General features: G+C 39.8%; 1 protein-coding gene across 1 annotated transcript in view; it reads left to right on the plus strand.

Annotated features, from left to right (window-relative positions):
• large1 (LARGE xylosyl- and glucuronyltransferase 1) overlaps positions 1-10,755 on the plus strand; it is a 72,658-nt gene extending 61,903 nt beyond the window's left edge. The window contains exons 13-14 of the mRNA XM_088003227.1: positions 3,615-3,810; positions 8,230-10,755. Coding sequence (XP_087859353.1) covers positions 3,615-3,810; positions 8,230-8,427 — 394 coding nt within the window. The 3' untranslated portion in view covers positions 8,428-10,755. The remainder of the gene's footprint in view (positions 1-3,614; positions 3,811-8,229) is intronic.
• The last annotated feature ends 3,699 nt before the right edge of the window (positions 10,756-14,454 follow it).

The following is a 14,454-nucleotide window of genomic DNA, read 5'->3' on the forward strand; positions in this document are numbered from 1 at the left end:
AGCTGTTCCTCCTTCAGTCTCCCATAGTATCAGTCAATTCCTCTATAACTCAATTTGATGTTAGAGTAGATCTTACCCAACACATCGAGTCCTCTGATAGCATACTTTGTATATTTTTGGAATTTGGGGAGCACTATCTGTAGAAGCCTAAATTCAATTTTAGTTCATTCAGACCTTTAGGATAAATTATGTTTATATTTCTTATGGTAATTTGTTTATTTGGATAAAAATGATTACTAGTTAAATCTCTATTGCATACTAATTTGTCATATTAGACTATACTAAGGCCTTCTTGTAAATTTGCATATGTAATTGCAGTTAAGGATTTGAGGGTGTGGCTAAGGAGAATTAGTTGGGGGCTGTTGGAGTGGAGCCACACAGTTTTTTGACCTCTCTCTCTCTCACTTAAGACTCTCTTTTGTTTACTCTATTATTTTTCTGGAAAAATGGGTAATACTCAGAGTCATGAGGTAACTGACGAGGTAACGTGTCAGTGCACAACCTGTGTAAGCAGTGGGTCTTGTCTGGTGTGGTAGATCTGAGCCTCTATTGCTCTGGTGTTTAGGGCCTGTGCAGCCAGGATGAGGGCCTCTGTGCTGTCCTTGAGTCCAGCTTTCTCCAGCCATTGGTAGGATTTCCTGATATCAGCCACTTCAGTTATTTGTCGGTGGTACATCCCATGTAGGGGCTTGTCCTCCCATGATGGTACCTCTAGCACCTCGTCCTCTGTTCCCCATTGCCTGAGACATTCGCTGAGCACATCGTCTGTTGAGGCTTTGTCCTTGATGTATTTATGGATCTTGGATGTTTCATCCTGGACAGTGGCTCTCACACTCACTAGTCCTCTGCCTCCTTCCTTACGGCTTGTGTACAGTCTCAGGGTGCTGGATTTGGGGTGGAACCCTCCATGCATGGTTAGTAGCTTCCGAGTCTTAACATCCGTGGCCTTCATCTCTTCCATTGGCCAGCTAATTATTCCGGCAGGGTATCTGATTACTAATTATTACTGATTAGTAAGGCATAGCTGTTTATTGCACGGATCTTGTTCTTGCCATTGAGCTGGCTTCTCAGGACTTGCCTTATTCGTTGGAGGTATTTGGCTGTGGCTCCTTTCCTTGTGACCTCATCGAGGTTGCCATTTGCTTGTGGTATTCCCAGGTACTTGTAGCTGTGCTCTATGTCTGCTATTGTTCCCTCTGGGAGTGAGATCCCTTCTGTGCGGACGACCTTCCCTCTCTTTGTAACCATCCGACCACACTTCTCTAGTCCGAATGACATCCCAATGTCAGTGCAGTAGATCCTGGTGGTGTGGATCAGTGAGTCGATGTCTCACTCGCTCTTGGCGTATAGCTTGATGTCATCCATGTAGAGGACCTCCTCTACATGACTGATTGTGGCCCCATTCTTGAGTCGGTATCCGTAGCCAGTCTTGATGATTTGGCTGAGGGGGTTCAAGCCTATGCAGAACAGCAGTGGGGACAGAGCATCCCCACCTCAGAGCATCTCCTTGGTATATGCCACATTTGATGGACACTTGTGCAAGTGGTTTGTAGTTGGCTTCAAGGGTGGTTTTCCATAGCCCCATCGAGTTTGCAATGAAGGCTCTTATTGATGTTGTACATCTCTAAGCATTCAATGATCCAGGTGTGTAGCATTGAGTCATAGGCTTTCTTGTAATCAATCCAAGCGGTGCACAGGTTGGTGTGTCGGGTTTTGCAGTCTCGGGCGACTGTGTGGTCTACAAGGAGTTGGTGTTTGGCTCCTCTGCTATTTATGCCGATGCCCTTCTGTGCTGTGCTCATGTATTTATCCATGTGCCCGCTTATCTTAGCCGCTATGATGCTTGACATGAGCTTCCATATTGTAGAGAGACAGGTTATCAGCCGATAGTTGGATGGGACTGAACCCTTTGAGGGATCCTTCTGGATCAGGATTGTGCGCCCTTCAGTTAACCATTCAGGGTGAGTCCCATTTTGTAGCAGCTGGTTCAGTTGAGCTGCCAGTCTTTAGAGAGTACACTTTAGCTGGTTGGGTGGAGAAGAGCCACTTCATTCTCTCTTGTGTATTCTCTTTAGGCGGCTGGCCAAGGCTGTACTTCTTGGGTACTGATCTTTTCATTGCACCCATTAGGAGCTCTCTATGTGCGAATAAAATATGTTGAATTTGAAGAGCAGAGCATTTCTTCTCTTTCACGGTGATCTCGTTCTTTTTATGGCGGTTTTCAAAAAAACCTGAAAGTGCACATTACCGCCACCATCTGGTCTGGAGTGTGAACTGGAGCTAATGCCATTCACAGATAGAATTTACGTCTGAAAATGAATTGGGTAAAGATAACTTCCGTGTTTTCGTTAAAGAACTGAGAAGAACAGATTGTATTCGGAGAGATGTGAAACTGAAGATGCATCCTACATTTAGTGATAAGGACAAGTAATGTTTTTCTGTCACTAAACTGTCAACGTTTGATGTTTTGAGGCATGAACAAAATATTTATTACTTTGTTAAACAATGTTACTGTAAGTTCCACCATAAGGATTGTTTATTTACTTATTTATTTTGCCTTTTTAAGCAAATAGTAAAATATTATTAAGGCACCCAGAAAGGCATACTTAGTAGCATAAAATAACATATGAAAACACTGAAAGTATTTTGTTGAAATATAATTAGTCTAATTATTCAACACTATTTACAAAGTACTTACAAATATTATTGAAATATATTTATTTTGAGATTTATTAAGGTTTACTAAGATACACACTAAGATATTTGAAAATACTACCAAAAGTACAACTTCAGAAAAGTATTGTGTGCATACATTTGTAATATATTTTTAAAATGTACATTTAAAATATACTTTTAAACAAATTCATGTAAAGTGTTTTTGATAACATATTAAAAGTGTTCTTCAGAAAAATACAGGATATTTAAAATACATTTAAGTATTCTAATGCATACTATATTTTCACCAGGGTACATTCCATTCCAAAAACAATCCTTAGAAGAGCACGTTTGCTGTAGTGGTGATTCATGTTTAGTCTAGAGGTGGTTCACCCAAAGCAAAGTGAATCAATCCATGTTAGTACCCCCAAAACACAAGAAAAAGTATTGAGCCAGTGTGCCACCATAGCATCAATGTAGTACACCATAGAAAAGCTGCACTGCACTGCACCTCTTCTGTGGTGCAATGTTGCAACTTGGGCTTTTATATATTAACCAAGAAATCATGATCTGACATAAATTTGTCATAAAAGTATTACTGATTAAACTTTAGCTTTAAAGATAAAGCTACATAATTTTTAAAGTGTAATCAGTAATACTTTTATAACAAATTTATGTCAGATCATGATTTCTCGGTTAATGTCAAGTTGTCATAACGACGAGATTTTGAATAATGTCAACTTGTATTAAAAGCCATGATTTACTGAATGACACTTTACGACAACAGTCATAAATATTCATGAAGACTTACTCATGTTCATGACAGGTGTTATGTCATGTTTATGACGGTGTCATGACAGTATTATTCACAACCCGTCAATAAAATATTACGAAAAATTGTTTATTGCAGCTCATTGCATTGTTTAATTTCTCCTCTTTTCATTCTCTGATCCTTATAGATACCATGTGTGGACCAAAGGTCATGCGCCAACTAACTTTGCCAAATGGCGGACAGCCACCACACCTTACAAAGTGCTGTGGGAGGCCGACTTTGAGCCCTATGTGATGGTGAAGAGAGACAGTCCTGAGTATGACCGTCGTTTTGTGGGCTTTGGCTGGAACAAGGTGGCTCATATCATGGAGCTTGATGCACAGGTTATTCATCACTTTCTTTTTTTTACTTAAACTAAAAAGTAGGGCTGTATAATTATATAGATTCTACAATATTTATCGATTTTTTTTCCCCCTCGGAAGATATTGATTTTTCATCCGCGAGTATCGATACGTTAAACGTAGGGGTCCATAGGCCTATACGTCTTTTTTACATGTCTGATTTGTGACGGCGTGGCAGCAAGACTCTGCCTCCCCCAGTCTCACTTTCAGCTTGTGCTTAAAGTGCACATTACAAACTACACACCAGTTTTTAAGACCCCAACCAGCCATTTATGCAGACCCATCACAAAGACATGCCTTCTTCAGGAGACTTCCGACCAATGAAGACAACACGCATGACATAGCTTGACTCTATGACATGACTCTTTGACTTGACTTTACCACAACTACATGTACAGTGAATCCAGCAAGCGCTCAAGTATTATGTAACTCATTCTTCTCAATATCACGTTCTACAATGTCTGTTTCAGCAGGATTTTCCTGGAACATATTTGATTTGCACAAATTTCTCACCTGAGCTGATTTTTCTTCAGAAACCTGGTCCAGATCCAGAAACAGAGTTGAGGGTTTTGGCAGGTGTTGATTATCCTGTTCCTCTTCCTCTGAAACCTCATGAATAAGAAAATCATCTGCCTTCTGGTCTGTCCACCCATTCCTTAAGCAGGTTCACATGGAGTACTCTCCTAAAGTGAGGCTGATCTGGAATGGTAATCTTTTAGATTGTTTGTCCCAGTTTGCTCTGGATTTCACATGACCCTTGCCATTTTGTTAACAGCATACTGTCAACACTTGGACAGTAAGCAGTCCTAGCCAACACTTTCTGGCAAGGACTGAACGATCTCTGGCAGGCTAATTGGTCATACTAGGCTTTTTGATGAAGCTTATAAGCTTGGGCCAATGCTGTCATTTTCTCCAGTCATTCCTGCATCTGGTCAACATAAAAGACAACATTTACAGCTTGTAATCTCTCTTAGCCTCCTGGTCCGGATCATAAAAGGTCAAGGCATAGAGTGGTTGCAACCCCACCCCCCCTCACTAGTCGTGAGATCTGGTTTATGCAATGTTGCATATATTGCTGGAGTTCAACAAGTAACACAACACAGGCAGATCTTGACCCAGCACTGTTGGAAATGGTAGATTCTCAGCAACACAAATATTTAAGAGGTAAAGATGTCCATGTACTTTTAATGTCCAGGTCTGCTGTTGAATATGGTAGCTCATGTCCATGAATGGCGCAAACAGGGATTGTTTTCATATTAACCTTGTTTGCTGGAACAAAAATTCTCTGCACAAGAGTTTGAATCAATGAGGGCCTTTTATTGTTTATTGAGGACCTCTGGTGCCCCGACTGCAATAAGGTCTGTTGTTGCACAACACCTCCCCCCCCTTCTCTCTCTCTACTTCCTCTTCTGAGAGGAGGGAGATGTTGCTCCCAGCTCTCCGTCTAACGGGTGAATTGAGTTTCCTAAATCTGCCGAGATTTACCCTACCCAGAACTGAAGTAAACTCTGTTTAAGCTGGGTGCAAGAAAGACTAGCCTGGTTTCTAACGACCTCCATCCAGATGTCCCACCCTTTTTCACCCTGTGAACTAGCCAGATAGAGCAGCCCAGAATCAGCTAGTTTCACAGAGCACACCTGTTAACGGTCGCTCTTTCTCTTATTACAACTTGCACTTGTTACTGAACCAGGTTGGTTTTAGTGACTCGGGCGAGTCCCAAGGGTGTTGTTTTAGTTTTGGCTAAAAGCAACCTATAAAACATTTTCCACTTTCTCCTCCCAGAATCAAACTTCATAGCTATTTTACAACCATCAAAGAACTTTAAGGTGACTCATTAACTGAATGTCCACAACATCTTTTAGATTTTCTTAATGCTAAGTATTTTATTAGTAAGGCAATTTTGCAAGGGTCAGTACAGCTTAAATCAGTAACAGAAATAATCAAATAAGTAAAATCAATAATCTAGCCTATCTTTCCCTAATGCTGATACTGTGAACTAAAAAAGAAAAACTTTGAGAGAGATGAACGGAGTTTGGCATTTTGAACCCCAGAACTGGCCTGATGATGAAGAACGTGTTGCAGCAGCAGGAGGCTCCCAGTACAGGAAGAGTACTGAGTCAGAGCGGCAGATCTCGGGCCTCAGGGTGACTTCCTCATGCGCGTAGCGGCCCTCTCCTTCTTGTCTTGCAGCTCTGTAGCTCCTTTCTCTTCGTCTCACGATCTTTCTGGTCCTTCGAGATGTAGAAGAGCTGGTCTCATGGAAGGAACACACCAGTTCTTCCTCTTTGCCTTTGTTCTTTGTCTTTATCTTCATCTTTGCCTTGGTCTTTGTCTTTGGGGTCTCGAACCCAGCTGATGAGAGAAGTGCAATTTGAAGCCACATGTTGCGGGGCTAACGGGTTGGTCCCCATGTGCAGAACAGTCTTCGGCTCTGTGGCTCCGGCTTTTCTTCAGCTGCAGAGTTCTTTGTCCATCTCGATCTTGGCTCGAAGCTGCCTGAAGGATCCAACCAACGATTCCTCTTTTGCACTCACCTTATAAAGGTTTTATCCACCCTTTTAGTGCATTTGCATTGGCTAGCTTTGTTGCTGTGCCTGTTTCATTGGCTGACTGCTTGGACCGATAATCTCATATCCATGGACATGACCTGATGTCTGTACTAATGTCCCAAGTTTCTCAACAGTCCTCTTGTGTCTAACCTTTTCTTAGGTAAGTTTTAAGTTTAGCAATAAGGCGTTAGACACCTCCGCTCTCCCATCAGTTCCTCTTTCCACCTGACCTTTCACCTACCATCTACCTCCAACACAACATCAGTGACCTTTAGTTACAGTTACACATTTCACCACATTTCAAGTTCAATGTCAAAATCACATTTATAACCTTTTAGTTTCTCTGATTTAGCATTCATTTATAATTTTATAATAACCATTACTTATTAGTTACTCTTATTATAATCATGATGTGAGTTATTACAGACATTTCTGAAAAGAAACCAAGAATAATTCATTATTCTAATTATTTGACACCATGTTACAGTTACTTCTTTCACCTGTAAGTACTCCCATAAGTATAAGACTAAGTGTAAATATTCTTATAATCAAACCAACATCAACCAATATTAATTATTGGCTTAATTATAAGTTATCATTATTAATTCAAGTATTTTACTCTGGGTTTTATCCAATTACTCAAAACGTTTAGATTTTATTCCTTAAACCTTTCGTGCTCAAAATGAGCAGTCTGAACTATTTTTAACCACTGCAGACTGGAAACTTCCTCTTTTTCCAGGAAACCTGCTTTTCCTGTTTCATAACTCTCCTTCTGTCAGACTATGATTTTTTTTATGATTAAATAGAAAAAAGTAGAATTAAAGCAGGACACAATAACAACACACACAACCAGACTGATGTTATTACCATCTGACTCTACTGTTGGGTCTTGATGTCACCTGTGTAATCAGTTTTAAAGATAACTTTATTTATTGTTATTATTAAACTAAAATCTCCAGCATGGGGAAGTGGGCTGAGCTCGACTTTTCTCGACAGGTCAAATAAATAACAAAAGGCCCTCAACTTCAGTTGAGGTTGTCTTTAACTCAAACTCCATTTTAGATTCCACACTTTGTCTGGTTATTTTTGTAGAATTGCTTGGGCACATTGGTTTTGTGTGATCTTCCATCCCACACAAATAACAAATCACAGTCTTGGCTGGGGATCTTGAAGGCACATTTAGTGACTAGCTCTTTGGAGGTTTACTCACCCCTGCCTTTTGGTAGTGGGAAACAGGTTTTGAAACATCCCTCATTTTCCATGCTGTGTTACTCCATGGTTGTCCTTTTTTCTGTGCAGCCACAAACACATCAGCTAACTGTGCAGCTAGTTTAGCAGACATTGGGTTATGTTCTGTAATCCATATGTGTAATGCAGGAGACGGCATTCTCAAGTATTGTTCTAAAATGATTACTTCACCAACCTCATGCATATTTTTTTCTTTTGGCATCACCAGGGGGCAGGTACACATACACACTACTTAGCTGGTGTAATCTTGAGGAATATTTACTGTGATGTTATGTTCCACTTTCATATGAATCCAAATTATAATTTTGATTTACGGTGATAAATTTTGTGTTACTTTTTTCTTGATCAATTCCACTGTCTTAAAGTGTTTAATGAGAATATTTAGTTTGTTGAGATCTAAGATGTGTTATTTTAGTGTTCCTTTTAATTTTATGAGCAGTGTATAATAAAGTCTTTTGAGAAGGAGGTCTTATATCCTATAAACCTCTCAAGAATTTAAGTGTTTTTTTCAGTTGAGGTACCATTTCATTTTGAAATATTTTGACTCAACCAGGTTTTGCCAGTGATATTTACAGTTATTGCAGTGTTTTTTCTCTCTCTCTAGGAGTATGAATTTGTGGTCCTGCCAAATGCATATATGATCCATATGCCCCATGCTCCCAGCTTCGACATCACAAAGTTTCGTTCCAATAAGCAGTACCGGGTCTGCCTTAAGACCCTGAAGGAGGAGTTCCAGCAGAACATGTCTCGTCGCTTTGGCTTTGCTGCTCTTAAGTACATGACAGCTGAAAATAACAGCTAGTCAGCACTCCAGGCTCAAAGTCCTCTGGAGCAGAACTACTCAAAATGTTCATGGGGTAGGAATGTTAAACACACATTTGAATTACTTGAATTGGGGCCCTTTGGATTTTGTAAGACTTCAGAACCTGAGACTTTAAAAGAAGATTTTAGCCTGAGCAACATTGACATCATATTGTATCATTATGTGTGAGTAGAAATGATGATTATTGAGGATTGCACTGATAATAGCTCTTTTGTGGTGAGAGACTGTGTGGGCCAACTGTGCAGCCCATCATGCACTCAGAAAGAAGAGGAGAGAATTAACGTATTATCACATTTGTAAGACCACTGACAGATTTTGTGGCTGTAAAATGATATTGTGAGTGTGTGTATCTTTCCTTCAGGACAGAGCTTAGGAAGAGCCTTAGAAAGAGAGGAGCTGAAGAAACCACCACAGTTTAACTGATAGAAGGCCAGATGAAGCAAAGCAGAAAATATGTCCTAATAGATCAGAAATCTCTGTTTTTTCTCTCCCTCTCATTTTGAATCAGACATTAATGTTTTCTTCTCTTCACCTTGCTGTGAGGCGCCACCATTCTAAACTGACCTCATTAAGATGGCCGTTTTATGGTTTTAGCTAGCCTGGTTAGCTGGCTTCCTGTCCATTTCCGCTCAAAAAAGTTCTCACTTCCAGCACAATCTAGTCTTGCTCCCCTTGACTTGAACCTGGTTGATTTTTGACTAGAGTCGAAGAGAAGGAGAAGTTCACCACAAAATCAATAATGCCAATTTTCAGTGATGGTTTATAATTGTAGTTTTAGCAATGGGAGGGAGGAAGTGAAGAAAGCTGTTATTGGACACAATTCCAAATACTGAATGAACATTAACAGCCTTATCATTCGGATCAACACGTCACAGTGATCAATGGCTGTTGCTGGCAGTTTCTGGTTCTTGGTGTCAAACTGAGAGCATTACATACATAAATGTTAGCGATTGGATGAAATTTAAAACCTTAGTACAGTCCACGCCTCCAGGAAGCAATCATTTCTCAACAGCCAAGAGCTCTGTATAATAGAAGGAATTGGTTTTTACCCAGGCCAGGTTTTAGCTACAGCTCAGCTGAATGCATAGAACCAACATGATGTATGAGCCAAAACATGTTGCATTTTTTCCTACTTGGATCAAAGTAATAATAATCATGGTCTCATTTCAACTAAATGAGACCAACTAAATTTCAACTAAGTGAGATGTGGGTTTGGAATTTTATTTTAAAAAATGTTTAAAAAGTGGAAGGTTCTTCGTGGAACCAGTGTTTTTTTGTTTTTTTAAATCATATATTCCCCTGGCTTCTGCTTTCCTACAGGGAGAAGTGAAAATCAGAATTAAATTGTATAGTGCCAGCTTTTGAATTCATGGTTATGACTAAGACACAAATAACTGGAACTTTAGTACAGTAGTAGAACTGGATTTCTGCTGTTAAAGATTTATCACATGATGCAATCTGACCTTAAAGGCGCTTTCGCACTGAAGGGAACAGAACGGAACGGAACGGTTGTGTTCGCATTACAACTTGCGACCGGTGTTATAGATCAACTGGTGGCTAAATCAACTGGTGGTGGCAGCTGGTGGCAGCTGGAAAAGACTGATGTTTCTGTGGGCATGGCTTTTTAGGACCCCTTTACCGAACCAGGAAGTAAACAATGCAAAAAGCTTAAAGAACTACAAATCTTTGCAAAAATACTATCCGATTCTGTAAAACAACCACTAAGATCTCGGGAATAACTAATTAGAAAGACTTTATTGGTCTAATATGGTATGTTGCCTTTTTTTAAAAAGTTAATCTGCAAAATCAACAAAACGTGTAAATTACGCAGAACTTATCCTGACTTATGTGTTGCTTCAGAGGTTGAAACTCGTCAAAGGAAGATCGAAATAGATCTCGATGTGGTATGAGCAGATCTCAAAGCCAAGATCATTCCCTGAAAGCCGATATAAATGTTGAAGAGCCTTGGGATTAAAAATGAAATGTTTAAAAAGATCGACTGGCTGTGTAATTTTTCCACATATTCCTCATATTGTGATATTTCAAATAGGTATCCACAGAAACTATAGCGAAATCTTTTTAACTGTTTCTGTAACGCTACACTTTATTTCCTAGCTGTCATTGATTGTCATATAACGGACACCCCGCGCTTTAAGAACCAGGCCTGGATTAATTGGTGGCACTTTCAGAATCTCAGTTCGAGTGAAGATTTTAACCTGTTTCTGATGTAAAAGTATATAAGACAATTGTTTTTTCAGCGATGTCTCATATGGTTGAGAATTACAGTCACTTGATGAAAAGAATAAAGACGAGAAAAAATATCAACAATAAGGAAGAAATGACACTGCCACATAGATCTGCGGTAGCCATGTCTTCTATAAATGAGCTAGGAAATAAAGTGTAACATTACAGAAACAGTAGGGGGGGGGTCCTAAAAAGCCACGCCCACAGAAACATCAGTCTTTTCCAGCTGCCACCACCAGTTGATTTAGCCACCAGTTGATCTATAACACCGGTCGCAAGTTGTAATGCGAACACAACCGTTCCGTTCCGTGCAGTGCGAAAGCGCCTTTAGAGTATGGTCAGTGCACAATTTTAGGAGAAGATTATAAAGAGGTTAAATGATTTTATGTAATAAATCCACTCAATCCATCACACTTATTTAGAGCCTCTTTCATAACAATTGAGAGGCATGAACCACTGTATACCATGAGTTACAAGCCTCATGGATAGTGAACTCTGGGTATTCATGGTGGTCAGGGATCAAACCCACCTACAAATTGCTGAAATCAAATACTTGAGACCCCCATATTTAATGAACTATATCATTAGTTAAGTGGCATTGCATTTAGGTATATGAATTTCTAAAACTACAGTTTCTTTTGTATATTTTAGATATGCACTCTATAAAGAAATCAGCAAATTTTGGAATTGGAAAATCTGCAAATAGGTGAATCCTCAAAACCTGAATAGGTGGCGTTTCATGGTTTCATGGTTTTCATCTATCATTTTCTTACACCTTTGTCCTTTGGGAGGGGTGCTGGATGTCTACAGTGAGACATTTCGGACGAGAGACGGGGTACACCCTGGACAGGTTGCAGTCCATTGAAGGGCAACACTGGACCACCATGCATGCAAACACTCACACATAAGGACCCAATTAACCTGATAGTCATGTTTTTGGACTGTGGAATGAAGCCGGAGTACCTTGAGAGAACCCATGCACACACAGGGAGAACATGCAAACTCCAGGCATGCAGAAAGACCCCGGGCCAGGAATCGAATCCAGGCAACCAGGCAACAGTGCTATCAACTCCACCACTGTGCAGCCCTTCTCTTAGAGTAGCGGTTCTCAACGTGGGCGGTACCGCCCCACAGGGGGCGCTGGGGTGCATTTTTACAAAAGGGGGGGCGCTGGGATGCCTTTGGGCGGCGTTTGGTCGAAGGTAAACTTTACACCTTATATGCACAACAATGCCAGTTTAGACTTTGAGCAACTTGGTAAAACTGTATTGTTTAACATTAAACCATGCTTGGCTGCAATGATATACATGGCAGCTCTTCTATTCAGTGTTAGTTAGCTTCTGTTAGCTTCTTGGCGCAGCTCCGTTCTCCTGCTACTGGTAGCTAAAATCACGATACCCTCACTGTATCTCTGAAAAATGAACCCATTTAAATAAAGAAATCCCTCCACCGTGATACCTCGATAGAGAGCGTTCATTTCATAGCGATAACACCGGAGCTGTAAGTGGTCCGGTATGAAACGGGGGTGACAGAACAACACAGCACTTTTAAATTTCAATAATCAGAATACCGAAATTGTTTCCGTTGTTTTAAAATGTTTATGTCAGTCTGCCTTTTCCCCATCGATACGCTTCCCGACCGCCCTGCACAATTAGGGGGTTAAAAAAGAAAAAAAGACGCGCACATTGCGCAAAACTCTGAAACAGGAGAAGCGGGACATAAAACGGAGCGACGAACTAGATGTGAATTATGGCATAAAAACAGAGAATCCGACGCTGAACAGTGAAAAATCAACACATGATGTGAAACATGACGATTAGGCGGCGCAGCAGGTGATGAGTGAAGATTACTGATGATGAGCGTCAATACATGATAAAATAAATGTAGCAACAGGAAATAAACTAAAGTGGACATAGCAATAAACCAAGAGAGGATAATACTAATCAAAGGAAACTAAATGGAAATGAATGAAGAACAAAATGCAAGAATAAACTAAGAAACTAAAGTAAATACAGAGGAATAAACTGGTATGGCAAGACCTTTAGAGCAATAATTAATACAGAGGACTGTATGGAATGAATAAACACACTATTTCCAGATTAAAAGTAAAATAATATTGTTGAAATGTCATGGGTTTGTTGAGACCACATCTAGTACTGAGAATAAATATATTTATATAAAGATATTACAGATCATAACAGTAAATAACTTATCACTTATTCATGTTTTTAATTAGATTTGATTAAGAACCAGATTTGTTCTTTGTAATTTCTGTCCAGTAAAACTATTAATCTATAAATCAATAGACAGGTCTATATAAAGATGTAATCAATGTTTCTGTCTCATATTTCTATGGCATTAAAGGACCTGGAACTTTTGTTTTTCCACTGAAAGCTCTGGTTTGCACACTAAATGCCATGTGAGTGAAGTTTTATGGATGATACTCTGATGTCCCATTCTCCTGAAGGCAGCACAGAGCTGCACCACCAGAAACCGACAGAAACACTGAAGAGAAGAAGATTTATGATTAATGTAGTTACAGTTCTATCCATGTTTTAATGTTGCAGAGCTCAGTCGTTTTGTAAATAGTTCAAAGTTTAAACTGGCATGTTGAACATCTTTTATCTGATCATTTTGTGGAATATTTAACAACTAGAAAATGGCACAAAATAAGAATATTTTTCCACTCTGATTGGCTGCTGTTAGGCCTACCAATTTTAACTTGAATGTTCATTGCATTTTTCATAGACACCTGTGAAAATAATTTCTATTCCCATGGCCTTTTTGTTCTCTGGGAAATTATTTTTGATAAATACAGAAACAAGCATAAAAATAAAAACATCTACAATGGTGATAGTAATAATGATAAAATAATGGTCAGTGCAAAGTAGCCTGCAAATTTTTTTGGTGGGGGGCGGTGAGGGACCTGGATAAGGGCTAGGGGGGCGCTGGCCCAAAAAAGGTTGAGAAACACTGTCTTAGAGTTTAATTCTCTGTAATAAATCCTAGAGGCATTTCATGAATGATCGTCTCTCCCTCCCATCCTCATTTTATTTTATTTTCAAGATGAAAAAGTCAGCTCTTTGGAAAGACATTGAGGGAAAACCAGAATAGAAAGTAAAGAAGCACCACCCGTTACCCTTTTAAGGTGAAATCTTTCAAAAGTACAGTTAGCATAAGCAAGCCTGTAACTACAGACGTAAGATTTACTCACACACGGGAACGGTGTGTGAGCCATCAGATACTGTTCCCCCTGTGCTAAGGGGAGGGGGGGAGGGGACAATATCTGATTATTAGGCCCGAGCAGCTAAGCGCTGCGAAGGCCTATTGTTTTTCAAATGTTTATTATTATTTTTCTCCCGTCAAATGAATTGGCTTTTTGGGGGCTTTAACATATGTGAAAACTCACCAAAATTGGCAGATCCATAGATCCTGTTTAAAATTTACGTATTTTAAGGTCGACGCAAAAATCGCAAAAAAAATGGCTCAACGGCGCCCCCTAGAATTTTTCAAAAGACCCTTTCCTATTCACTTAGTTTATCGTAGAGACTTGAAATTTGGTACACTGGTAGAGCTCCCCAAGATGCTCAGAATTTACAATTAATGTCATAGTGCAAGTATGACAGGAAGTCGGCCATTTTGGATTGAAGTTGTGAATTTGAGCCCATTTTGGTCGTTTACAGGGTTCGCATTTGATCGAACTTGTCCTAGGGATTTTGATGGATCGGCTTCAAACTTGGTCTGTTGGTTCATAAGGCATGC

This window comes from Poecilia mexicana, unplaced genomic scaffold (genome assembly GCF_051168715.1).
Source record: "Poecilia mexicana isolate PSO_F unplaced genomic scaffold, ASM5116871v1 scaffold_23, whole genome shotgun sequence".
Classification (NCBI taxonomy): domain Eukaryota; kingdom Metazoa; phylum Chordata; class Actinopteri; order Cyprinodontiformes; family Poeciliidae; genus Poecilia; species Poecilia mexicana.